Source organism: Alosa pseudoharengus, unplaced genomic scaffold, assembly GCF_046254945.1.
Source record: "Alosa pseudoharengus isolate Yale_2024_CS ecotype anadromous, Long Island Sound unplaced genomic scaffold, YU_APseudo_1.1 YU_APseudo_1.1_scf_4, whole genome shotgun sequence".
Lineage (NCBI taxonomy): Eukaryota > Metazoa > Chordata > Actinopteri > Clupeiformes > Clupeidae > Alosa > Alosa pseudoharengus.
Window position 1 is genome coordinate 7322920 of NW_027468774.1, and position 27486 is coordinate 7350405.

General features: G+C 42.7%; 3 protein-coding genes across 6 annotated transcripts in view; 2 read left to right on the top strand and 1 right to left on the bottom strand.

Annotated features, from left to right (window-relative positions):
* The window catches only part of fbxl19 (F-box and leucine rich repeat protein 19), a 31008-nt gene extending 15908 nt beyond the window's left edge, over positions 1–15100 (bottom strand). For both annotated transcript variants that reach the window (XM_076267141.1, XM_076267140.1), the window contains exons 1-5: positions 14466–15100; positions 10093–10281; positions 4279–4422; positions 3824–3910; positions 1054–1236 (exon numbers count right to left, since the gene is read on the bottom strand). In XM_076267141.1, the coding sequence (XP_076123256.1) occupies positions 1054–1236; positions 3824–3910; positions 4279–4422; positions 10093–10266 (588 nt within the window). In that variant the 5' untranslated portion in view covers positions 10267–10281; positions 14466–15100. The remainder of the gene's footprint in view (positions 1–1053; positions 1237–3823; positions 3911–4278; positions 4423–10092; positions 10282–14465) is intronic.
* Positions 15101–15916: 816 nt separating this feature from the next.
* On the top strand, positions 15917–22649 carry ube2m (ubiquitin conjugating enzyme E2 M). The gene is made up of 6 exons (XM_076267150.1): positions 15917–16247; positions 17808–17902; positions 18178–18216; positions 18675–18778; positions 19366–19429; positions 21471–22649. The coding sequence occupies exons 1-6, from the start codon at positions 16133–16135 to the stop codon at positions 21609–21611; spliced, it is 558 nt and encodes a 185-aa protein (XP_076123265.1). The 5' UTR covers positions 15917–16132; the 3' UTR covers positions 21612–22649.
* A 1167-nt stretch (positions 22650–23816) lies between these two features.
* kpnb1 (karyopherin (importin) beta 1) overlaps positions 23817–27486 on the top strand; it is a 28739-nt gene continuing 25069 nt past the window's right edge. For all 3 annotated transcript variants that reach the window (XM_076267154.1, XM_076267155.1, XM_076267156.1), the window contains exons 1-2: positions 23817–24130; positions 25255–25313. In XM_076267154.1, the coding sequence (XP_076123269.1) occupies positions 24091–24130; positions 25255–25313 (99 nt within the window). In that variant the 5' untranslated portion in view covers positions 23817–24090. The remainder of the gene's footprint in view (positions 24131–25254; positions 25314–27486) is intronic.

Genomic DNA, 27486 nt, shown 5'->3' on the forward strand with positions numbered 1-27486 from the left:
CGTTGAACTTGGTTCAACTTTCAAAGCGCAAGGCGAGCATATTCAATTGTCAGTTTAGGCAAACCATTTGTGTTACTTAGGAACGAGACAGAACTTATTATGGTCTGAGTGTTGTGTTACGCTTGCCGCTGCCGCTTCGTCATTTCAGTATGATCCCAAAAAATATCTCGAATCTCTGATTGCAACCTTTTACAATTTCAGTGACATTTTATCAACCAACTAATAAATTAATCAATAAAAATAATGAACGGATTAATCAAGTATGAAAACAAATGTTAGTTGCAGGCAGTCGTACTGTACACATGTACTTGTGTGTCTCTCTGTGTGCTACGCCTGTCTCTTTCTGCGTGCTAGCTACACCTGTCTCTCTCTGTGTGCTACACCTGTCTCTCTCTGTGCGCTACACCTGTTGCTACACCTGTCTCTCTCTCTGTGCTACACCTGTCTCTCTCTGTGTGCTACACCTGTCTCTCTCTGTGTGCTACACCTGTCTCTCTCTGTGCGCTACACCTGTTGCTACACCTGTCTCTCTCTGTGTGCTACACCTGTCTCTCTCTGTGCGCTACACCTGTTGCTACACCTGTCTCTCTCTGTGTGCTACACCTGTCTCTCTCTGTGCGCTACACCTGTTGCTACACCTGTCTCTCTCTGTGTGCTACACCTGTCTCTTTCTGTGCGCTAGCTACACCTGTCTCTTTCTGTGCGCTAATTCTCCATCATACTTTGCTCTCTCTGTTGGACTCTGAGACGGCATGACAACAGACACTCTTTCAAACTCTTTCTCTCTCTCTTCACCTGACCTTCCTCTCTCCACTCATCATAATTCATATCTCTCTCAAGTTTTCCTCACTCTCTCCTGTTACTCCACCTTTCTCTCCTCATCCCTCTGTTCACTCTCTTCTCCCCCTCTCCTCTCCCCCTCCTCATCCCTCTCTCCACTCTCTCTCTCTCCCCTCCATTCTCTCCTCATCTCTCTTCACTCTCTCTCCTCCATTCTCTCTCTCTAATCCATCCTCTCCTCATCCCTCTCTCCACTCGTTCCCTCCATCTCACCTTCTTCTTGGGTGCGCTCTCCTGGGGCAGTTCTTTCTCCTTCTTGCGCTTGTGTCCGTCCTGGCGGGGGCCGTCCTCCAGGGAGAGGGGCTTTTTCTTGCTGGGAGGTGGGTCGTCCGTCAGCTTCCAACGCCCCACCTCCCCGTTGTCCGTCCGTCGCTTCCCCAAACCGTCGCCCCCATCCTGAACGGGTCAAAGGTGAAAAATCGTTTCGGAGTTGAAGCTGATTCTGACAAGGTTGAAGATGTGCATGCATTCACATGCACTATCCTCACAATAAGAACCCCATGTCAGTGTGGTGGGGATGAGGATGATGCTTCAGAACACAGATTAAGGCTCAGTTCATAGTTCAAAACAAAAGTGCCTCTCACCAAACATTACATCTGCACAACTACAAAAGTGCTCTGTCATCTGATTACAGTGTGGATGAGTTGACAATAGAGTAGCCTACCAGCCAAACTCTGAGAGGGTGCAGTCATTCTGTCACTTCATATTACTAAAAGTACAGGAACAAACACCATTACTTTCTAAACTCTGCGACACTGTTGCCATGGCTACGGCATCACACCACAGCTAATGTGTTTAGCTTTAGCATGACTCCTTAGCTAGGGAAGCCCCAGACAGAGCTGCCATTAAGGTAAAGTGCTCTGTCCTCCCAAAAGCATGTGTCCATCTGTCTAGGCACTCTGAAGTCTATGGGGACATATTTCTCTGCTAGACTAGATCTCGATCAGCCTGTAAAAACACAGCAAATGCTGAAGCACTAAAATGAAGTCCCTATCAGTCCCAGCCATCTCACAGGCAAATAAATACCATGACTGCTATTACAGTTTTTCTCAGTCACTTTGGTGCTTTTCTCACATCACTATTAACATTTACACAGTAGTTAGTGCATTTCTCAAAACAATTAGTGCAAACTGCAAAACCTAGCGGATAACCTGCAAAAGCACGTCACTTGCTCAAAATGGATAGTCCATTCCTCAAAAGCAAGTATTTATGTCAATGAAACTGCCAGTGTCATCAAAATGAGAAGTCTTGACACCATCGTTTATGAACAAGATAGTCAAATGGCTTTGTCATGTTTTCATTACGAAAGTTTATGCTCTCAGTGTTTTCCCATGCAAAAAAAGGTCAGAACACTACCTGGAAATGCTCAAGACAGTACTTGTACAGCCATTTGAAAACTACGGTAAAGTTACAAATTGCTGTAGTTAGGGGAGTAAGTGAGTACAAGACACTGAATATGTACGTTTCACAGTTTTACTGTATATGTTCTTTGCAATTCTACAGCATTGTGACAGAATTTGATAACTAGTTCACCAATTTTGTATGTAATGACTCAAGCAATAAACCTAAAAAAACTATTAGGTTTATTGGGAACGACTATTTAGCATCCATAAGTATAGTTCATTTTGACTGACATGACGAAGCAACTGATACATGTTCAAAAGCATTTGCAATTTGTTGACTGACTGACTTTGATTTGTTGATGACTAAATGTTGTGGAGGTTGAACTAATAGTTATGAGAATTTTAATTCTGATCTGAGAAAAGCACCAAAGCGACTGAGAAAAACTGTAAGAGTACTGCAGAAGCAGCAGCAGCCATGGTTCCTGTGGAGCCGAGACTGCCGTCCTCATCAAACACAAAGCTCAGAGGACCACTGTGTTTCTCTCACACACACACACACACAGACACAGACACACACAGACACACACACACAGGGAAATCTGAGCCATATGGCGCATGAGCAGATGCAGCAGGAGGACATCTGAGGGAATCAACAGTACCACAGAGACAATCCATCTGACACAGAGACATTCCATCTGACACAAAGAAATTCCATCTGACACAGAGACATTCCATCTGACACAGAGACATTCCATCTGACACGAACCGTAGACTTTAGTTTAAAGGTGTGATTTGTAGGATTGTTACCGAACGTTCTGTAGGCCAAAATCAAAACACTGGTAAACGTTCTCAAGACTACCAGACGCGAGCCTCTTCTGGGTTGCCAGATGTAATGAAGACTTAGCTAACGTTAGTTGACCTGCAGCTGCTTTAACGTTTCTCCAACCATGACCCAGCTACACATTACGGAAACAGTGAAAACAAAAAATACCTCTCTAACCAACCTAACATATTTAGCTGAAGTTAGCGATGCAGATGAAGTTTAGCCTAGGCTACCTGTTGTGAAGAAATATGGCCAGCTCTGCGTCAGACTTCATATTCTTCGTTTGACGAAGATGTCACCATCTCAGGAAGCTCCTCCGATGTCTACTTAATTTGTTTCTTGTTTTAATTTTGGAAATTTGCCTGCCTCTCGTAGGCGTTCATGACTACAATTGACAGCAAGTTGACAGTTGGCCTTTGCTAATTTGGCAACACAAATAGGAGGACACGCCAGCCCATTATTAATACGTTATTCTAGAATTAATCGTTCAAAACATAAACGAAAATTCCAAGAGATTCCGCCCCGTAACTCATTTTTTTGCATGGGTTTTGCGGGGTTTTACGGGTTAGAGTAATGTTGTCAAATAAGCCATTACTTCAATTCATCGTGTTTTCTTACTCTCTGACAACATATGGTGATCATTTTTGGAATGGTTACAGTTTATTTTCCATTATTTCCTACATACTGGTCCTTTAAATACTGTACAGGAAGACATTCCATCTGACACGAACCGTACACTTTCTAAATACCTTTTAAATACATTTTTTACAAAGAAACGACGGCAGGCACACAGTGCCAAGTCGAGCTGAAGTCTTACCTTACTGGTCTTGCCCTCCTTGTGGCACTTGGGGCATTCCCAACAATTTGGAATCTCATCGTTTATGATGCCCTCTGCCTTTCCCATCTGCACTCACACATCAGAGAGGGGGTAAGCACACACAGGAATAATTTACACACACACACACACACACACGCACACAATACTGTTATGTGAACTTACTCTCCGAGAACAGACAGATAGATAGATACTTTATTGATCCCCAAGGCGAAATTCAAGACACTAGATCATCAACAAACCAATCAATCAATCAATCAATCAATCAATCAATCAAATCAATCAGCATAAAAAAACGCCCACACATATCCATTTCTATGACCCATCTTTCTGTCACTCATTATAAACACAAATCATTCTTGCTCTTGATATCTTATAGACCTTGAACATCACACACACACAAGCGCACACACACATACACACACACACACACACACCTTGAGGCAGCTGGGGTGTATGATCTCGTTGCAGATGGTGCACTCCATCAGGGAAAGGCTGAACTTCTCCTCCTCCGAGTCCACCGTGTCCTCCTTCCCCGCCTCACCGCAGGCAAAACACACCGCTGTGTGGGGCAGCACGGGCTAAAGGGACACACACACACACACAAACACACACACAATCATTAATGGCAGCAAAAAGGCCAAACTCAAAGTGATATTGGAGCATCACCTATTACTGCCCGTCCCCTATTTCCGCTCTCTTACGTGTATGTGTCACTTAAAATTAATTTCTATACAAACCAAGACAGCGGATTCGTAAAGAAACGCAAGCACCCACACCATAGGTGTATCTAAATTAGCTATGTATCAAAACTGACATTTTACCGTGACTCGAAGAGCTGTAAACAGTGTTGTAAGGCTGTGTGTACAAATCCGCTTGGAGCTCCCGTGGAATTTTCATTTTGCGACGAGAATTCTCGGTCTAACTGCTGATATGCCGTGTGAAAGTGCGGAAATAGGGCACACATCAGCCCAGCACTAAACTCTGAGCATGGTAAACAAAAAATATGGATATTTCAGGGAGTAAAAGCCCCGGTAAGAACCAAACCATATTTTGTTACACACCTATGGCTACTTAAAAATGTAAGGTTTATTTATCAAATGTTATCAAAAGTATTAAAACACATTGTTGTTTTAGAATTTTCGAACGAAAGGGGTGGTAATTGGTGCTTTTACGTTAAGTCTTATTCACTGCAGACATGGTCAATGAAATGTGAAATACCAGTCTTATTATTATATATATATTTCCTGTGTTCAAAGTCTTATGAAGTATAGACACTGACAATGGCCTTTTGGGTGTATGAAACCTACATAAATATTAAGGTAATAAATCAGGAACGGGTTTGCTTTCCTCACTATCTAAGCGTACAGCAATTGAATGTGTTCTTTTCATTTGAAAGACTAAAATAAGGCAATGATCAGATGGTAATTATATTCACAATTAACAGTGACGCAGACACACAGACTCCAATCACCACAGAAGTAATATGCTAATGTTTATCATCATGTCTGGTTAAGATTAAAACATAAACATCACTTTTCAGATTTTGGGATAAGTTATGTTCTACCTTACCACCAAAGCTAGGATGTGAAATTGAGCCTTTCAGGCCAACTGTAACAAAAAAATAATGATGGCGAGCATGTTTATGCATCTGTGAGTTATTATTACTTTTGGAGACCTAATTATGTCTGCATTGTGCAAACACTGTAGAAACATCAAAAGGCAGAATATGAAAACCAGCTAAAGCTGAATCTCCCGAAATAACCCTGAAAGAAAGAAACAGAGAGAGAGAGAGAGAGAGAGAGAGAGAGAGCGAGGGAGAGAGTGAGTGAGTAAAAGAGAGAAGAGAGTAAGACAGACACACTATTCCAGCCGTGTGCACAACCAAGGATGATTATGCACCAGCTCCTTATGACGGACAGTGCTGGACTCATGATGGACTCGTCATCTTTGACGAGCAGCGAGCAGAGAGAGAGAGGGGGAGAGAGGGAGAGAGAGAGAGAGGGGGAGAGAGAGAGAGAGAGAGAGGGGGAGAGAGAGAGACGGAGTGAGAGAGGGGGAGAGAGAGAGAGAGAGAGACGGAGTGAGAGAGAGAGAGAGATTGAGAGAGAGAGGGGGAGAGAGAGAGAGGGAGAGAGAAACGGAGTGAGAGAGAGAGATTGAGACCGTGGAGTCAGGTCTACCACCTCACTTCTGTCTCCCTCCACTGCACCATCTTACAGCTGGCCTGCAGGCACAGCCTCAATCTCAGCCCAGCAGCAGCAGCAGCGGCGGTGGTGGTGGTGGTGGTGGCGTTATTAGTGATGACAGCCCAACCTAAGCAATAAGGCCCAGAATAAATGGCTGCGCTACAGTCAATGCGAAAAAAACCGGAGGCATTTTTTGGTCTTTTTCTCCCCCTTCTTCCTGTGGCTCGCGCCTCTGTCTAGGCTGCTGCTGCTGCTGCTGCTGCTGAGAGAATGAATGTCTGTTCTGCTCTGCTCTGTTCTAGTCTGTTGTACTGCATATCTTGGCGTGGGCTATCATCTATTAATCACCAGCATAACACAAGCTTCCTTTCGCTAACGGTAACTCTCAAAAACACAATCTCTCAGCACACCAGCTTCAAGAGCATTTACCATTGCTAAAGAAACGTAAATCCCACATCATTTCTTGCTGCTGCTCTTATTGCAATTACTTATATGATATTATAATCATAATTATAATTTTTTCGAGAGCAACAGATGCAATAATGGTGATGCATATATGTCCAGTTAATACTATTACTGTTATTATTAGTAGTAGCAGTATTATTATTATTATCATTATTATTAGTGCTATTATTATTATAATCTATCACTACAGCCTGTGTGAATTGCTCATCTCAACGGACTTCCCAACGAGTCTAAATCCACTCACTCTCATGGTTAGTGTAACCTTATGCAACCTGCTGTGTCACGATGACATTTGCAATTCTCCTGCTGCCTGTTCTTTTCCTCTCGCTCACTCTCTCTCTCATTCTAATTCCATCTCTCTCTCCCTCTCTCTCTCATTCTAATTCCATCTCTCTCTCTCTCTCTCTCTCTCTCTCTCTCTCTGCACTAAACTGCCCCAGAGGTGAAATCCCAGCTTGATCTGTTCAATTACATTTCTCTGAAGGAAAGCTGCGCCATGCTTATCCCCCTCCTAACTCAACTGCTCACAGAGTTGACTAATTTCAACCACTTAAAGGTCTGGGATGTTGCCTGACAATAAATCTACCCTGTCCAATGCTACTGAACTCCCTGTGGCTGCTTGATGTGTCAGTCTATCTGCCAGATTTGTCCAAAGACCCTTCAACATCCTTCCGTTTCCATTTGAAATCTGTAAACGGACTGCAAACATGACTGCTTTAGGGCATGTGGGTAGAATCAGAAGGTCAAATTAGTCAAAATGACGAAATAATAAAAATGATTACTACACATTAGGATCTAATTTTGCATTGATTATTTCTTAGACACCAGCTAGTCGTGAACACAGCCATGACCCACTTCCTGACCAGACTAAAACTAAATAAAAAAAACAGGGCAGACAGACAATGACACGCCATAAAGGGACTGCTGACCCTGTTCCCAGCTCTCCCCGATCATCAGGCAGCTTATTTCATTACATTACATTACATTACATTTGGCTGACGCATTTTTAGCCAAAGCGACTAACAACATGGTAAACAGTTTAAGTTTAAAGCAATTCGCAACAATTTTAGGACAATTTAAAAAACGGTAAAGTACAGTAAGAATAAGTGCATCAGTGAGTGCTGTTTTTAACAGTTACGTGTCAGTTCAAGACGGCTGGTAAGTGCTAGGATCAGCAAGACTTGTTGTAAGTGGTGCTATGAGAGGAGATGTTCTCTAAAGAGCTGGGTCTTCAGGAGTTCCCTCCCAGACTCAGCCTGTCTCTCTGAATTAGCCCGATTAGCCGTCCCTCCTGCCCAGGCCTCGTCTCAACATCACACCACCCTGCAGGGCATCATCTCGGGGTGAAGCATGCTTAAGCAGTCACTTATGGCCAGTGCTGGACCTTATCTTCCTGACTTAAAGGTTTTAGTGAATCCAGAACGTTCACAGACTCAAACCGCTAATTTATCCTATAATATCTGTCTGTCTGTCTATACTGTGTGCATGCATGATCACTCTCTCTCGATCTCTTTAAGACCTTAGAAAGGGAAGGTTCAATCAATACGCGAGAGAGAGGTATGCCTTCCCATCCTATGTTGTGGAGACTATGGAGACTCCAGCAAAGGCTAAACTGGCCGTGTTCTGACAGCAGTGGACGCTGGGGTGGACAAGTCCCAGATCCAGTGCGGTGCGCGGCGGCGGATCAGAACAGAACCGTGTCTGAATCAGAGCTCACAGCACCTCTGACTGATCAGAACAGAACCATGTCTGAATCAGAGCTCACAGCACCTCTGACTGATCAGAACAGAACCGTGTCTGAATCAGAGCTCACAGCACCTCTGACTGACTGATCAGAACAGAACCATGTCTGAATCAGAGTTCACAGCACCTCTGACTGACTGACTGCTCTGCCACTGCTGTTTGTGTTGTTGTTGCGGAGAAGCAGGTCAAGGCATGCCAGATCACTGTTTGGAAACACCCTCTTCTCAAATCGCTCATGTGGCATGACAAAGGTTTGTGCAACAGGTAAAACAAGCTGACTAACCAACCTTATGGTCTCAACGCTGGTGAAAGGCAGCCTTGGGAAGGTGATCTTTTTAAACAGGCATTCTGTGCAATGTTACAAGTCAAACTCCAAGTGGCAAACATGGAAAATAAAAAAAGCTTCATTTATTCTCTACTTAAGTGCTTGAAATGTCATGACAATGATGCACTGAAGTTGCGAAACAATGCTTCCCTAGCTTCCCACGCAGTAGACTTCTAGTATAATCCACATTCTTCCAGGTACAACTTTCTCAAAAGGGCTATTCCCACTATGACAACATGCCTGATTATTTAGCCTATTGTCATGATGGAAACCATTAGCCTTTAGCCTTTGATATCTTAATACACTGTCCTGACAGCCATTTTGACACCTGACACGATAAGGGATAAACACTTCACTATGTTCTGCAGGGAGACGGAAAAATATGGCTCCAGAATTTCCTTAGAGTCAAGGGATATTATTGTATAAGATTGGATAATAACAACACTGCACAAAAACAAATAACATTGGCCTGATAAGTGACTAATGGCTTTGTGAAGAGATTTAACTGCAAAGACATTTAAGATGGATTGGCTATGATAGTGTTACTGCACTGTCTGACAATTAGGGACAGGGAACAATAATGTGTTTATTGCAGCAGTGATGTAACATCAGGATATCACTTTTTTTTAAATAAACATAAGATCTGAATCTGAGCCCATCCTGAACGGGAGAGGTTCTGTAAAACCCTCTATTCCAAAGAGACCTGACCTTTCTTATCGTTGCTGTAATGGTTAACCAACTAGTAAATCTGCTTTGAGAAAAATGTCTTAAAAGGTTTTTTTTTTTCACTCAGAACACCAAAGACGAATGAATATTTGACTGTAATCCTTGTGGAGCTGTTATGCGTGTTTGAACTCTGAATTCGATGCTAATATATCTGCACTATATCCCTCACTGCTAAACAAAGGATTTTAGAACTAATATTGTATCCATTTTATTATATCCGTATAGGGACAATGTAGATGCTCTTCACTTTGTACAAGATCTCTTAAGATACAGTCAAGAAAGCGGGTAGTAAGAGAGAGACTATGGACTGTTGGACAAGAAATACACTTAGAAGATAGTAGGGGTGTACTGGTTCTGAAATCGAAACACAAACTGCGGTAAAAACATCCATGGTCTCACTCTGCGGTTCTGGGAAAAGTTCTGGGAAAAGTTCTGGGAAGACCCCAAAACCGAAGTGCATACTGAACTGTGAGTTTTGTGTGTCGTTACACCATGTGTTAATGTTCATGTGTGTGGTCTGTGCATCATCAAGATCTCTTACTGCAGCAGGTGAATACATCGTGTGCTTGTATATATGTGCATGTTGGATGTTTTGTCCACGTCCCCACCCTTTTATGACTGACAGCAGTGTGTGGACATGAATCACTGATGATTGTACAGTTTCTATATTTCCCGACATATAGGTGTGTGTGTGTGTGTGTGTATGTGTGTGTATGTGTGTGTGTGTGTGTGTGGGCGCTTGTGTGAATGGACCTGTGCGCATGTGTGCGTATATGTGTGTGTGTGTGTGTGTGTCTACGTACCGCCGTGCATTGCCGCAGCAGGCAGGACTGCTTCATCCTGCCGGGGCCGCCGAACTTCTTCATGTCCTTGCAGAAGTGGCACTCGCCGCACTCTGTGCGTTGGCAGGCCTGGCAACGCCGGCATCGAGTGCGCCGGCGCCGAGCCCCTCCGCCCAAAGCCTTACTGCCCGACATCCCCTCTGCAGTCAACTGCTCCACAGCCATACGGGGAGAGGGGGAGAGAGAGAGAAAACCAGCGGAGAGAGAGAGAGAGAGAGAGAGAGAGAGAGAGAGAGAGAGAGAGAGAGAGAGAGAGAGAGAGAGAGAGAGAGAGAGAGAGAGAGAGAGAGAGAGAGAGAGGGGAGAGAGAGAACCAGCGGAGAGAGAGAGAGAGAGAGAGAGAGAGAGAGAGAGAGAGAGAGAGAGAGATCAGGATGGACAGAGGACAGAAGGAATGAGGTGGATGAGAGAATGAGAAAGGGAGGGAGAGATAGAGGGATGGGAAAAGAGTGAGAATGAGATGGAGAAATAGAGGGGAAGAAGTATGCAGGAGTGAGGTTTGAAGCGTGGTGAGCAGGGGTGAGGTTTGAAGCGTGGTGAGCAGGAGTGAGGTTTGAAGCGTTGTGAGCCGGGGTGAGGTTTGAAGCGTTGTGAGCAGGAGTGAGGTTTGAAGCGTTGTGAGCAGGAGTGAGGTTTGAAGTGTGGTGAGCAGGGGTGAGGTTTGAAGCGTGGTGAGCAGGGGTGAGGTTTGAAGCGTTGTGAGCAGGAGTGAGGTTTGAAGCGTGGTGAGCAGGGGTGAGGTTTGAAGCGTGGTGAGCAGGGGTGAGGTTTGAAGCGTGGTGAGCAGGGGTGAGGTTTGAAGCGTGGTGAGCAGGGGTGAGGTTTGAAGCGTGGTGAGCAGGGGTGAGGTTTGAAGCGTGGTGAGCAGGGGTGAGGTTTAAAGCGTGGTGAGCAGGGGTGAGGTTTGAAGCATGGTGAGCAGAGGCGTGAGTTAGAGTAAGCAGTGATAGTGGGAGAACAGGAGAGAGGGACAAAAAAAGGGAGAGAGAAAGAATATCAAAGGGAAGGGAGAACAAAAGAGCAGAATGTTAGAAGGTCCTTTACACACTAAATAATAACCATGAACTACAGAGAATCATAACAGCGGTCCCATATTAGCTTAGATCAATGTAAACCAACAAAAGCACTGCCTACTAGACACCTGAAAAGGAGGACACACAAAATACAAGTTGGAAGAGACATTTTTACACAAACACACCCTGGAGAGGCTAATGACAGTACAGTGATCTCCAGGTCACACTTTACACCTGTGCAGCCAATCTCTCCCACCCTGTTCTCAACCTTGGGCTCCCTGGACAGATTGACTGTGTTCGTCTCAGAGAAATACCTCCAAACACACTGAAGTTTTCCATTGAAAAGACACGACACACACACACACACACACAATTATTTATGCCTTAAGCCAAACCCCTTGTGACAAGCCCTGAGCTCGTTGCATAATTGTCAACGAATCCTTACAAACAGCTCACTTTTTGGCCGCTCAGTATCTCTCCATTTTTCAACAGCACGCATCTGGCTGCCACTGAGGTCACTTCCTGTGAGAAACCGGTCTCCCACCCATTGACCTGCAGACACGCTGCTCGTACCGAGCGGTTACCAGGATACGGCACGGTGTCAGATCATAGCAAGAGGGGTCAGACCAGGACCTGCCCCTTCTGAAAAAGCTGACTGTGGTCTTATTCACCTCAGCCATCAGATCACAAACACCACTTCCTACATGCAGGCGCATGAGATTGAGGAACTCAAAACGGTCTCGGTCGCACTTGAGGGGTGGGGACAGGTTGTGCAATGTCACTGTGTGACAAACAGAAAGAAGTGAATGTGCTGTACTACAGTGAAGATGAGTACTGACTCTCCTCACTCTCTCACACACACAAACAGACAGACACATACACACAGACAGACAGACAGACAGACAGACACACACACACACACTGCTGCTGGATCTCTGGAGAAAGGGGCTTTCCATTTGTGCACTGTTTCACTACACCTCTCTCTTTATGTAACTATCGTATCACACATGCATACTTGGGAGAGGAGGGGCCTGACACTGACAGTTTGGGATGTTCGAAACATGCAGCGCAGTGGGCCTCTCTGGGTTTTTTTTTTGTTTGTCCAACAGAAGGATCATGGATGCCCTTCCCAGTCTAAGACAGATTTATCCTTAATCATTCCCTTCAGGGAAGATCACCTCCACTTTGCAGGAAGGAGTGCAGAACAGTGTGTTCAGGCAGGTTACTGTGGAAGCAGTGCAGAACAGTGTGTTCAGGCAGGTTACTGTGGAAGCAGTGCAGAACAGTGTGTTCAGGCAGGTTACTGTGGAAGCAGTGCAGAACAGTGTGTTCAGGCAGGTTACTGTGGAAGGAAGCTGAGCTCATCCCACAGGTGGCACAGGGCAGGAAAGAACCAGATGTCAGAGACTCGGTCACACTTACGGAGGCAATCTATAATAAAGCACCCCTCGCAAAAAAACCTACTTCTTTTCATCACTCCCTTCCCTTCTCTTGCTCCCCCTTTCCCCATCCTATCCTCACACACACTCACACACACACTTCTACAATGATGGCTTCCTGCTACTGTATATTTCATCCCAGATCATCCTGTGCCTCTCCCTTCTGAGTCAGCCTGTGCTCTCTGACGAACGCATGAGAGTTGTATCACTGTACGCGTGAGCACAAGTCGTCCCACAGGGTGCCAAAGGCATCTCAGGACCTGCCACACCTCGCCACACACTGGGCTTGAGCACGTGGGCCCTTGCACTGTAGCACTGATATCCGCGTGTCACATCAGTGAGTAATATATGGCCCTTATCCTACAGCTGAGGAGAGTCCACAGGGGAGTCTCTGGCCATAAATGACCAGCAGCCTTGTTCTAGCTGGGCACTGAGTCATGCTCCCTCTCCACACAACACAGCAGATGCCTCACCATTATGCGACTAGGACACTTTAAAGAGAAAAGGGAGGGGTGGCAAAAACATAATAATCGGTTCCAGAGGGAGCCACAAGTGTCTAGCATCTGCCAGCCGAGTAAGGAGAGATGCTTTGACCATTTACAGAGCACGGGAGTGATGCAGATCACCTAAAGTTTTTGCAGACTGGGCCAGGTGCCCTGACAAGCTCAAGGCCCAAAGTGGTCTTGGCATCCGCGAGGAGTGGACAAGGTCCATATTAACTGTATCTCAATCTCCCCCAGATGACATAAGCCGACGTGGATTTGTGATGACAACAGAGCTGTAGAGGTCGGAGCCATCTCAAAAGCATGGGCATCAAAAACCAATGGCTACTGATGCAGACAGACCCGGGGTAGTCAGTATCACAGGACAAGAGTATCAGAGAGGGGGTTAACTAAGGATTACCAGTAACCGCATATGTGGAATCTTATTTGGGGTGCAAAGCTAGCACTACTAACACAAGACAAACAGGGGTAACGCAGGGAGAGGACTACGATAACAGTAAACTGACAGATAACAACAACAACAACAAACACTTCAGGAATGCCTGAAATATCTTAAGGAACCCACAGCCAGCTCCTTCTGAGAAGACATTTCACTAATTAACCTCGAGCGATTGCTGGGTGTGTTACCCACACGCTTCAAAATGAGCTGTACTCTTTAGACTCGTTTTCAGCATTTAAATTAAACTATCAACACCCATGTATAAGACAAGACAGCGTGATTTGAACTTCAGGTTTTGACGACCCAGGATGACCAGGCAACCTTGCTAGCTAGCCAGCTAATTACTCAAAATAGTGTTACACTCCTTGGGGGGCACTGATTTTGAGGCGGGTAGATGGTACAAGCGTACCAATGACATAGGGGCGGTCGTTTGCCAGAGAGAAAAATACCTTAATAACAACTCTGAAACACTTCATATAATCAGTTGCATAACATATTTGGCAATACCCCGGCCTGTGGCGCAAAACTGCACAGGCTAGCTAGCTAACTGGCTAACTGGTCAACACAATGATGCGTAGCTAGCAAATTGAATGGTTGTTGTAGCAGGAGGGCTACTACAACAAACTGGACAGCTAACATAAGCTAACAATTGTTGTCACTGAAAACATGCAAAGTGAACCACGCTACATTTGTACAACCTAGAAAATACACAATCACCCAGACGTCCTATCTCTGTGTTCCCAATGCTTTCTCTGCAACATGCTTTTCCTTTTCCACAACATACTGTTGCACAGCATCTTCTTAAAACAATATAGTTAGCCGACTAGCTAACTAGTTAGCTAGCAATAGCTAAACAGCAATTGACTGGCTACTGCCCGCTAGCTTGCTAAAATGAAACACAGCAGAAAATTATTCCAGTTCCAGTATTGATATTACTAACCTCTTAGTGACGAGTCGCATACTCCTTGGTCGCGCATTAGAAATAATATTTGCTAACACTTAGCTTTAATAGATCTAACTATATTCACGGATCGCTTCCTTGTTTCCTTCTCCTGCAGCCTTTTCTTGCCGTTTCTGGGTTCGCGTGTGGCACGTTCACATGCGTTCCATGTTGATACAAGAATAGCTAGCTACTCCTTCCAGCTAGGTTACTAGGTTGGGCAGATGTATCGATTGTCAAAATGGCTAGATAACAATATCTTTCTAGTCCAGCGATTTTTGTTTCATTAAATGTTTTCTATGCTCTGTTTCAGCTTACGCGTGTAACATCATGCCTCAGGTCTTAATTGCATTCAAAATTACACATGATTTTAAAAACGCATCGCAAAACACCCTCTTGATATAGCATTAGTGTCTACTGCGGGTTCGTTGCAAATCTCACTGAAACGGTAAATGAAACAGAAAACTGAACTGACGGATGAGCGTGGCTATTGTTCTCCTATTCTTTTGTGTGGTTCTTGTTTAGTTATTTTTCATTAGCATTACGAATAACTTATTACTTCATATAGAAACATGTTTAATCGCCCATACGCTCTTGCTAACACATAAGACGCCATCGTTCTCCATTTTGCCTTGGAAAAATGAAATAAATAAATAAATATGGTAAATAAAATATGGGAAGAAAAAAATATGGTTGCCCCTCCCCTTTGAGTCATCAATATATTTAGGCATTCTGGGTTATGTAGTCAGTGGTAGAAGAAGTTTCAGAACCAGATGATCTCATTTTTCTGTCGTGGTGGATTTCACCTGTAAGATAATGCATACCATTTTCATAACGATAGGAATATGAATCTAGGAAACAACATTTTTATTCTAGCCATTCCAATTCACTGCTCTAAAGACTGCACAAATTTACAACCACATATTTGGACTTATCAGTGTTATATGATTACAGTTAATTTGGCAGACGCATTTATCCTAAGCGTCTCGATAGCACGATAGCATTGGTTTTAATTACGGTACATCAGTAGTTTTAATGGGATATGCGTGTGCATGCCTGGTTGACAGTATAGGCTGCATGTGCATGATTGACTGTACCAGTTGTGCTGGGTATAGATTAATGACAGCCTGTAATTAATTGTCTGTAAACATTATTGTTGTGCAATGTCCACAAATACATGAATACTAGTAGTCAAGCCCTTTGCGACTTTCTTTATAGTTCTATTCCAACAGCGAAGAGAAATAAACGAAACAGCAGAAATGACCTAAATTGCTTTCATATTGTAACCTAAACTAGTATTGTTTAATCCCATTCACTGTATTTGCTGTACTGACGACTTGATGTCCATGTCATAGCTAGCACTGATTTGAGGATAACTAAGCCAATTGAAGCAAGTATCCAGGTAGATGAAGAAGTCTGATTTGAAAACAGTGCAGAACTCCCTCCTCTTTCCCTCTCACTGCCTCGGCCTCGCACTGTCTCAAGCAGTGCCACCTTGCTAAGCTACATTTGGCTAGTCTTCCGATACCATAGTTGAGACGCACCGGCTCCCAACATTACGGTGCTACACTGAGTGAATTCGCTCCCTCTACATTTTAGACGAGAGAAACATCCAGCCATAAGGATTGACACGTTAACCCTAAATTACTAAATCACTGAAGATTAAGATGATTAAGCTCTTCTCCTTAAAACAGCAGAAGAAAGACGAGGAATCTGCTGGAGGAAATAGAACAGGAGCCGGGGGTAAAAAAGCAAGCGCGGCCCAGCTTCGAATACAGAAAGGTAGGCTAGTCAGCTAGCTAACGTTAGCTAGCTATCCACCTAGCTTACCACTTAACAAAAATGATTAGTCGCTTTATTAAAACAACATCATATATGTACCGCTGTACACAAGTGATTATGGTCATTTTTGGGTTATATCAAATTTATACATGTCTGGTTATGAACACAAACGTTATTTTGGACAGTTAGCTAGCTAACCTCTAGCCACCTCCATGAAAACAAAACAGATCTGGTTGGAGATGGCTAACCACAATTTCTCGCAGAGTTGGTTTGACTCTGCCTAAAAATGGTGACACCCTTGTCATCATTTGCCATGATTGACAATTATAATTCTTTGTTACCAGACGGGGTCATAGACAGTCATCTTGGATGTCTACCGGTAACCGACTATTTTATACCACTGAAATAGTTACTTAGTTTGCTAGCTTGCCTAGCTTTGTAGTAACGACACTATGATGAAACTGCGTTTAGAGGAAAACTAACCACCAAGTCAGCAAGCACAGGCTAGCAAGATGGTCAGGGTGTACCTGCTAGCTCACAGCTTAATCCAGCATTGGAGTTTGATATAAAAATTGCCTGTTCCGTTGAAATAAGTAATTGGTACTCTTATGACACATTGTAACGTCGTTTAAGTTACTATGTGCTTTGCCATGTCAACTACATGAAAATGACGAGCTGGCTCTTGTAGCTAGCTGGTTAGCTCAGTTGCTTCATATCATGTTTTCAACGAGTGCTTGCAGGCCAGGTTTATACTTGATATGGGTAGCTGTAGGCATGTTGTTGGCAGAAGTTTCCATTAAAGGTAAGTCATTTTAAAACTTGTTTTACTTCGGTTGCCGGTATGTTTTGACAGGTTGCATATATGGGCACGACATTACAAAATATGGGCCTAGTTACTGCTGTGTGGTTTATTGCCTACATAAATCAAATCGTTTTGTTTTATACTGGGATGATGAACAGGCAGAGATCTTGTCTGTCAGAGATGAAAACAAACTTGGAACATATCCCCTTTACTTCTGACAACTTGGACGAACTTACACAACATGAGCAGAGTGGGAAACCCAATACTGCTTTGGTCCATTTCACTTGGTTATCATTGACTAATGGTTTCTATTATGTTTCAGGTGCTTACTAAACTACCATTTTGATGGTCTAACTAACACATACAAATAGTTCTGAGAAGTTAATGTTTTACCTGAATGAAGTTAAGCAAGCAGGTTGTCACAGTGGACACCAAAAAGCAGTGCTTGCTATACTTATCACTGTACAGTGAAATTGAAGTATCTTGATGACAAATTCACACATAAGTTGATGTGACAAGCTCATGACACAAACATGCTAATAGTGATGTGAAGTTAGTCTTGCACTTTTCTGAACTTATGAAATATTGAATTGAGTTTATTTCATGAACATGAAATGTTAGGTTTTCCATCTTAAACATAAGTAGAACTCAGGCCTGTGACAAATATGTGTAAAGCATTTTAACAGTAAAAAAACAACAACAAAAAAACAGTCTAACCATGTTGTTCTTTTGTGTTTTTGTTTCCCTCTTCAACGCAGACATCAATGAGCTGAACCTACCAAAGACATGTGAGATTGTCTTCCCTGACCAGGATGATCTGCTGAACTTTAAACTCATCATCTCACCAGATGAGGTATTAATGTCTCTCAGAGGCAAACAGTTTGCCTTTATTTTTCTGGTTGTTTTACCAAGAATGATAGTTTTCTCTCTCTCTCAAATTGTAACCCTTTTAAAGTTGTAGTTAGACTTAAAAATGGATGTTTATAGATGTATTCATCATTGCATGACTACACTTGCACAAGGAAGCTTAATTGTGAAAACAGTGTGTTGAATCAATGTAATAAAATGGCTTTTGATTTTGTTGTTTCTTATGGTCTATATTTTATGCCTTGTGTCTTTCTGGTTTAGGGATTTTACAAAGGGGGGAAGTTTGTTTTCAGCTTTAAGGTGAGTAAATAACTAGTCATTTGTCTTCATAATGACAAACACTTTTAGACCAATGTTCTTTTTAGAAAGTATTAATATATAGCATTTACATTTTTGCTCTTCAACCTTGTTGATTTAAAGGAGAATACCAGTGATTTGTTCACATAGATCTCTATTTCTCGTACTGTCGGTATACAAATAAACGAAAACAATTGGTTCTACCGAGTTGCTGCAGCCAGCAGCTAGAGCTGTGAGGCAGTTACCTACAGTCCTACACTCTGGGGGCATGTTGATGAGCCCCCATGTTCATAGCCGGAATTCTCCTTTAATGTCATAAATCAGTTATCTTTTCTTTTTTTTACTTTACCTGTCAGTCATTTTGCTCATATGTACAAAATGTTATCAGATACAGCATTTGAGCAAAGCATTTAGTGTGTTTGTATTTGTTAATTTTTCTTTTTATGATGCCCCATGCACAGGTAGGACAGGGCTACCCACATGATCCCCCAAAGGTCAAATGTGAAACCATGGTGTATCATCCCAACATTGACCTGGAAGGAAATGTCTGTCTAAATATTTTGAGGTATGTCAAGCTCAAAATCCTCATATATAGCCAATGCATACACACCGTTATGGTAGTTGTAACAGGTAGAACAATAAACAAACCCCTCACAGAGCTAAATTGCTTTTAATTGCTTTCAAAGCATCTGCCAAGTGCAAGTACCAAAGGATGAGACGGTGTGATCTGAGCTCGCTTGAACAGCTTCTTCAAAGGGGTGTGGTTTGGCAGCAGGTTGTCACTGCACCAGCAAAAGGCTGGTTCAAAAAGCACTCACTGGTCATTCTGTCCAGCCTGCATTCGTGTTTTTTTTTTTTTCTTCAGAACACTGCACTGGTAACTTCAAAGTTATCAAAAAGAAAAACATAGATCTCTGTCTGACTGGAAGCTGTTTAGAAAGTCATTATTAGTGCCAGAAAATTGCTTGTCTTGGTGGTTTTTGGCTACAATGTTTAAGTATAGATAGAGTAAAAGTCTTTCACTTGGGAAAGTCCCCCAAACCACCTTTGCATTTATATGCTATAGTCAAGTAGAGCCTTTCATTGTATAGCCTTTTTGCTGCCTGCGACAAATTGGTAAAGCATTTTGTTAACGTCTGTTTCTTCTTGCAGAGAGGACTGGAAGCCGGTGTTGACAATAAACTCCATTATATACGGACTACAGTATCTGTTTCTAGTGAGTGGACATGTTTATATTCATTTGTACAATAATACACACTAAACTGACCCACACAGTGCAAGTTTATTATAAGTTAACAAGCTGTCATTCCTTATTGTATTAGGCTGGGTGAACCCAGCCTGATCTGACGGCGGGGTCTATTCCGCCCTGCAGCTCAGGCTGGTAACTTGTACTTGTATCTCTTTCTCCTGCTGTCTATCTCTTTCTCCTGCTTCCGTTACACTTTTGCGGGGCCCAATCACAAACTGGCTTATCCATCTGGCGCGCTATTGGCAGGTTTAAAACGATGACAATAGCGGGAGAGCCTGGAGTTTTCGGGTCGCTCTGCAAATGTCACCTGGTTCGTTGGTCAGATTGGTGAATGACTATCCAATTGCATACAGAGTCATTTGAACTATGCCCGTTGATCACACCTCTTGTGCAGTAGAAAATACATACTCCCCAGACTCCCCAGACCAATGTTAAAAGATTGAGCTTGATCTGGTGAAAGCCAGACTATTATTGTATAGCTTTTGACCATACCATCATGTAAAATTAGACTCAGGCTTAGAGTTAGAGGTTCAAAGGTTTTTGTTGTCAAGTGTATTGCTTTCAAGAAAGCAAACATCAATGTCCTGGTTGTACAGTATAGGCCTGCAGCAAAGAATGATATTTAAATATGAATCAATCTCATGGTCATGAATGACAAATGTCTGAAGGTGATGTTTGCAACTATACTTCCTGCCATGGTTCACAAGTTCCACACTTTGCTGGCTCATGAACACTATGTATATAAAAAAGATGGGCATAAGAACGAAAACCCTTGTTTTAGCCTATAATAATTGTGTGTAACATAACATTACTTTATAATGAGTAACCATAAGTCGGTGTGCTTGACATTTTGGTTGACCTTTGGTGTGCCTTAGTCACAAAAAGGTTGAGAACCTCTGGTCTAGGTCATCTGCCAATACTTACAGCAACAGTAAGTAGTAATTTGTCACCTTTTGGGGTATGTTTTATAAGGCAACTAGTTTGGTATAATCTTGATGTTTGTTATTATAGGTGTATGGTCAGGTGAAAGACAGATAAACACAACTGCCACTTGCATTAGCCGCACAGGATATGTACTGTGTAGCTTTGTGGTATGGCAAAGACCGTAAAAGCATTCACAGCACAGTAAAAACTATATCAACAAAAGTTATATATAAGTCCAGTTTGCATGCTAGCATTTCAATTTTTTTCATCAGTGCCATCACATGACTTTTGCATGCCTTTAGTTGGTTGGCTTGCTAGTTTGTGACTACAACTCCTAACTGTCGCAATAAATTAGATTAGATTAGATTAGATTAGATTAGATTCAACTTTGTCATTTAGCAGAGTACAGGTACAGAGCCAATGAAATGCAGTTGACATCCAACCAGAAGTTGCAAAGAAGCATTAAATACCAAGTGCAGGTAGAGTATGGTTGTGCATAAATGTGCAGTAGGAAGCATGTATTCCCCAGGAGTGTTATTTTAAACTGTGGAATTTGGGCAACAATGCCCCAAGAAATTAAACTGAAAATAAGAAAATATTATTGAAATTCCAGTAGTGCAAATTTTCTAAAACTTCTTAATGAACCTATAAAGGTTATTTCAGCAGACAATGTCTTGTCAGTGTGTAAATATTTATATTATAATATGCTTATATTCTTACATTGGCACCCTGAAGCTTACCTGAAATTGTCAAGTGGATTTTGACAGAAAAACATTTCTTTACAGAAACAAAAATGGCACATCAGTGTTTCCCACAGAATTGAATTATATTTGTGGTGGTAGGTTTGCAGAATTAACTTGAATGCAACAGTTTTTAACAAATTAGTGCAGCGTGGTAAGGATGCTAAACAGCATTAAGCACAATTTAGTACAACCTGGAAAATCATTGTGTGGTGGTCAATGTTGATATTGTGGTGGGCTGCCACAAATAAGTCAATGTATGGGAAACACTGCACATGATTGTTACATACATTGTTATGCAAAGTTAGTCATGTTATACACTCCCAACCCTTTTGTTCACACAGGAGCCAAACCCTGAAGATCCCCTTAACAAAGAGGCTGCCGAGGTCCTGCAGACAAACCGACGGCTCTTCGAGCAAAACGTCCAGAGATCGCTGAGGGGCGGCTACGTGGGCGCCACCTACTTCGAGCGGTGTCTGAAATAGTCTCGCCCCTGCCCTGTTTCCCCCCCACGCCAGCCGGCCGCTTTCATCCCGAGATGCATTTACCGTTTACACGAGCTGAGACACTGACTGACACGCAGACTGGAGAGATTTTGGGGCGGGGTGGGGGAGGGTGAGGGAAGGAGGATGGGGGATTGGAGGATGCTGATTGTCGGATGGTGATTGTGGTATGGTAGATGCTGTCAGTGGGCAAGGAGTGTGAGAGGTTTTTTGGAGGATAAGGGTGTGATTTGTTTTTTGAGAAGCAAGTCTGAACAGTCAGTGATTGTCGTCGCTTGGAGAATCCAGAAGCGGTATATGCCACTACGTTGGTGCCCAGTCTTTTTTTTATTATTATTTTTTCCTTCCATTTTTTAAAGCAAGATTTGACACAACATTGATCTTAAAAAGACATAGACATCTATAGTCAGACCCCCCCCCCCCCTCCCCTCCAAAAAAAAAGGCCACACAGACTAAATTGCTTATATTGTTTACCATGAAACCTTGTGAAGCATCTCTGGACACCAGGATCATGGGAGTTCCAATGAGACGGAATCCTACTGATATTGTACACAGACACACACTCACACATTCATGTACACACTGGTTCCCCTCTCTTGAGATGCTTTTTTACAAAGCAGTAGAAGATGTACACCACCACCACCACAACTAGAGTGAAGAGGGGGCTACTTCTAGATGCGTGCAGAACCATGCCGATGACAAAACCAACACACCAGTTGATCTCATCAGACAAACACTCACTTACCAACTGACTCGAAGCTAGTGGAAAGGATAAGAGAGGGCTGTGGTGGGATTGGGAGACCTTTTTTTGTTTTGTTTTGTTTTCCTTTTTGGGGTGGGGGGAGGGCTGGGTGGGTTGATATGGGAAACCCATTGGATTTCCACTGATATGAGTGGGCTTAAGGGTGGGGAGGGTGGGGGGAGGGGCTTAAAATGTTACAATTCTATTGTGTATATTGAAATCCCAGCTGTTCACAATGACTGCAATATGAATTATGTTAAATAAAATATGGACTTGAATGCTTATAATTATGGTAAGATCAATCCAAGTGACCTCATATATAAGTAGTTGAATAAAATGTTGTTTGTTAAGTTACCTTAAAGTTTGGGCAGAAACATGTACATCATGTTTAATTATGTACACACAACAATTTAGTGAAATGTGAGGAGGACTAAAGCTAAATTTAGCCCATCATTTTGGTTAAGGTTGTGTTCCCTAATGAGGTTAGCCCCAGGTACAGGCAAAGTTATTCCATCACTGACAAAATCAGCCACTTGTGAACGATCAGGCACCTTTGGGTGGGTGGGATCTGTTGAATTAACATGAATCATTTGAAATTTGTGGTTTAAAGAAATCAAAAGGAGATCAAAGGCTCGTGGTTTTGAGGAGCAGGCATAGAAGATTCCCTTCTGTTGAAAGCCACCTTGTCAGATTACCATGTGTCGCATGTAAATGACAGTGTGACTGGCATCAGCCAACTGATAAGACTGATTTGATGGATAAAAAGCCTGCAACTTGTTTGAAATATTTACAGTGTACACAGTTTGTGTTTCAACTGGAGTTATCACATTGACTTAGTTTAAAAAAAAAGGAAAAATAGTAACTTTGTAAGTGATTATGGGAGTTTCATTTAAATATCTGCCTGTAATTTACATAGAAACATTAGTCTACTTTAATGTGTTTGGAAATGTGATAGCCAATGTGTGTGTGTATGAAACTGAATATAGCTGCCAAAACATTATCGAGTATTACAAAATGTAGACTAGAAAATATGATCTGACATTTTGGCTTCTGTATTATCAGTCTAGTTCTCTGCACTGGTGCAAACTCTGATAAATTAAACTTGGATGGGGAAAACACACACGACTAAGGAAGTTGTGTGGGGTGTGAACAACCTCTAGCCAACAAAAGGATCAAGTCAAGTGGGCCACTGCATCAAACTCATTAAAACGTTGAGTACTATTCAACATATCCGCTAACAAACCACCCCAAGGAAGGTTCGTGTCGTCGAGAATTTCAGAAATAAATCACCTGCTTTGACAACGTCATTGTTACACCTGTAACCTGCCCTGTGCTCCATATGGCCTGTGAACTAGTCCATAAGTGCGGGGGCGCGCACAAGGGGAGGAGGTTTTATCTGCTACTGCGACGGCGCGTGATATCCTTCCGCGGGAGTCTAGCGCGCGGCCCTTTCCCTCCCGACAACACAGGATGAGAACAAGCAGCATTGCTGCTTAGAGACCTTTTACCTTAAGCAATTAAAAATAGTGCATCGGCAGTGTAACCCAACAGCTGTGGAATATTGGGCGTTTGTGTTGTTTCTTCTCTTGGCACTGCTTAGCGTTGCTTACTTTTTGGCACATCGGTTGAACACTGAAGAAATATAATCCGGTTTGAGTTGTGCGCGGCAATCTAACTAGCCAGCTAGCGACTACTTCTGTGAAGAGTGGCTGGGACAGAATGGAGCTGATAACAATCCTCGAAAAAACTGTATCTCCAGGTAATTATACGACACCTTTTACTTGATTTTGGCATCATCTACATGTGGGGTGTGGGTGTGAGGCGTTAGTTACTTGTCATAATTGTGGTTAATTTTGTTCACGTACAAAAAGTTGTAATTCAAAAAGAGGGAGGGGAATGTCTTGTTAGCAAGGCGGCTAACATTAAGGCCTGTTCATTTAGCGGATGCGGCATCGGGGTGTGCATGCTAGCTGGAGAAACACGTTTGTTGGCCAACTTGTTGTCCGTGGATGAATCACGTCCATGTGAACTAATAAGTAATGGCATTATTATCACCATTAAGGCAATAGACATATTTTTCACTTACGATAAAGTGGCATTAAATAAAGAATGTTTGCCGGCTGTGCTGTTTGTGGTTTGATGGCACTGGTTAGCTAGGTATGGTCGACCAAGCTGGCTTTGAAGGCTAACGCCGCTAGCCAGGATGGCTAGGCAGCTAGGGTAACTTGATGTTACTTCGCCACTCGCTAGCTTGCTGACAAGCATGAACTTAAGGCGGTGGGAACATTTTGAATAGGCCACTATACTAGGAGCAGACATTGGTCTATTATTTGGTCACGTACATTAAATCATTTTATTATTCTTATCTGGAGTTTAAACAGATTCAATGCCATATCGAGCTGCCCATTAACCTCCAGACTTGAGTCGTTGAGTTCAGTCTAGCCGGCTAATTCTCACATTGCTTGTCGGCATTAAGGTAGCATCATCAAGAGTGCTAACTCTTAGCTGACTAGCTATCTATTACGCAAAGTTAGCGTGGTTGCGCGCTTCTTGGTTATTGGTAGTGGTAAGAAAAGTTAATAACGTCGTCTTCATATTTAACTTTAATATATAACTCACACATGTTTCACTTGGACTATTGAAGTCAAATGTAACGTTAGCTGGTTGAATCGATAAAGGTAATCTTCACTAAAGCAATTTTGTACTTGGTACAGGTAAACGCAAGCGACCTCGAGCTAGCGTGTAACGTTAGCCAGCATGGAATTCCATAGCAGCAATGTCGTGTAGCCATGCATTCAGCTAGAATACGTTACTAGCTAAAATGTGTTGCTTGCAGGCGCTTTTAGGGGGTACCGTTAACGTGTTCTCTCAAATATTTGGCAGATCGGAATGAGCTGGAGGCGGCACAGAAGTTTCTGGAGCAGGCGGCAATTGAAAATTTGGTAAGTGAGAAGCTAATTTTTGTATTTACCCTTATCTGTGATGTTTATTCGGCTGACTGGTCACATCTATCGAACTCTGGCGCCAGAAAAGCATTGGTGGGACCGGTCGGAAGCACCCGGCGTCTGTGTCGGGGCCCTTTTTACAGCCCCCACCACATTCTGGCAGCTTCACACCGCGGCTGCCTGGAATGAATGAAGAGCTTACGTTTGCGGCCCACGATAGCCAGCTACACCCATATTGCTGTCTGTCTCCCACTGTGATCTTTCTAGACGTCATCCCGATATGAGCTTACTGAAACATGCATAACCTGGATCGATACTTGCATGGCGAGTTAGGCGCAGACAGTAACTTGCATTTATATCGCATAGGTTTTACTGGAGGAATTTGTGAGAATACGTCGATTTTGTTGTATGCAGCAGACTATCAGTGGAATGGATGATCTGGTTCAGAAATCACACACAGACAAGTTCAAACGCAAGCGGATCAAGTCAAGTGTTCCTTGTCCGCATGCCATGTGGGTGATATATAATTGATGGTCAAAATCATTTTCGTAGACCAAGTTAACCATTAACGATAAAGTGATCGTTTAATTGCAAACATATTTGCTGTTCATAGACAAACGAGCAGCTGTGTTCTCAGAATTGTCTTTAGTTAATTTAACACTATTCGTGGTAGTGAACATAATCAAACATATTTTGTGCTTGGTATTGAGTAGTGACTACCAACATTAGCTGGTGCTTTTTCCTGAGGAGAGTGGAATCACTTCAAAAGGGCGCACCCAGAAACCCATTGACCCCTTCTGAACCTACATAGTCCTCAACTCTGAACCCTCCATAGTCCTCAACTTTTGTTCTGTAATCAATTAGACCACTTCAATCAAGCAAAGTATGCCCTTGTCTATATTAGTGACCTCAAATGTAGCTGGTTTTTCTGGAAGGTATGGGCCAGCATTGTCTGCTGTTGGCAGTGAAGTGAATTACAGGTCACTTACCAGCATCTACTGTAATAATCATCACGTGTTTTGATGACAGTGTTTGGTTCATTTTTTTCTTAAAGGGGTGGAGCAATATGAGGTTATGGGTATACACATTGGTTTCACATTTGCCCAAACAGTATGTTGTCACGTCACAGCCACTGTCACAGGAAATGCTAAGCCAAGAGTGGTAGGCAATTAGATGCCTCCTACCTTTACCTCAGGAAAATTGGGATAATGATAGACCTGCCCTCGTGTGGAAGTTGGAGAATATTCTAAACGTGGAACAATTGCAATGGCCACTAGCGTGGTCTAAAAGGTGCTAAGAACGATCTGAACATGGTAAACACTTGCCAGTTGCATGAAATGGCCATTGAACTGTGTATGTTTAAGATGACAATTCCCACGTGTGTACATACTGTTTACAACTTGAAAGTATTAAAATGAAGCCTAAATGTATACATGCCTATACTTGGCAGAGAGTGTTCCTACTGCTCAAGTTGACATTGCTGGGTCAGATTAATATCCATTACCTGGTCACTGAGTAATCACATATGTTGACAGTGATTTTGCGTCATCAACAGAAACTCAAAATCCTATTTATTCCCTGCTTGGTAATTGTATCAATATTTCGTCTGGTGTTTGATTTTGGATTGCAGGATGGTGAATCAGCAGCATCAGAAGTGACTGTTGTGTAGTTGCTTTATCCATCTACTTAAAGTAGTATCTTATGCTTGTCTGTGCCATCTATGTATTAGCGTGGTCTGTTGAGGCTAGGGATGAATTTAATAAAAAAAAAATCCCCCCTAGGAGGATTTTTTATTAGAAAAGCCAGTATATACAGTCCTATATTATTAATTGGTGTATTCATTAGAGCTGATTGATTTGGGGAAAACATCTATTTGTGATCGATTTTCTGACTTGAATTGATTTTCCGTATAATTTGTGAAAGTACTGTTCAAATTCAGTTCAGCATTCACTATACTGCATATAATACGTTTTAAAACATGTAATGAAGCATCACGTATTAAGAGAGCATTGAAAATACTGCTCCATCCTCTATTCTAAGGAAGGGAATGAAAATATACAAATTGTTTCCAAATGTCTAAGTTGGGCCACTTCTGATTGCTGAGCCCGAGTCCCGCACACAAGGAGGATGTGGATTTAAGAACCATAGATGTGCATAATTAAGCATTGGG

What these genes read in the sequence shown, in the direction of transcription:
- ube2m (XM_076267150.1), top strand. Translation starts at nt 16,133, where the DNA reads ATGATTAAGCTCTTCTCCTTAAAACAGCAGAAGAAAGACGAGGAATCT. An exon ending in CCAGCTTCGAATACAGAAAG is followed by an intron (nt 16,248 to 17,807) that starts GTAGGCTAGTCA and finishes TCTTCAACGCAG; the next exon opens with ACATCAATGAGCTGAACCTA. An exon ending in TCATCATCTCACCAGATGAG is followed by an intron (nt 17,903 to 18,177) that starts GTATTAATGTCT and finishes TTTCTGGTTTAG; the next exon opens with GGATTTTACAAAGGGGGGAA.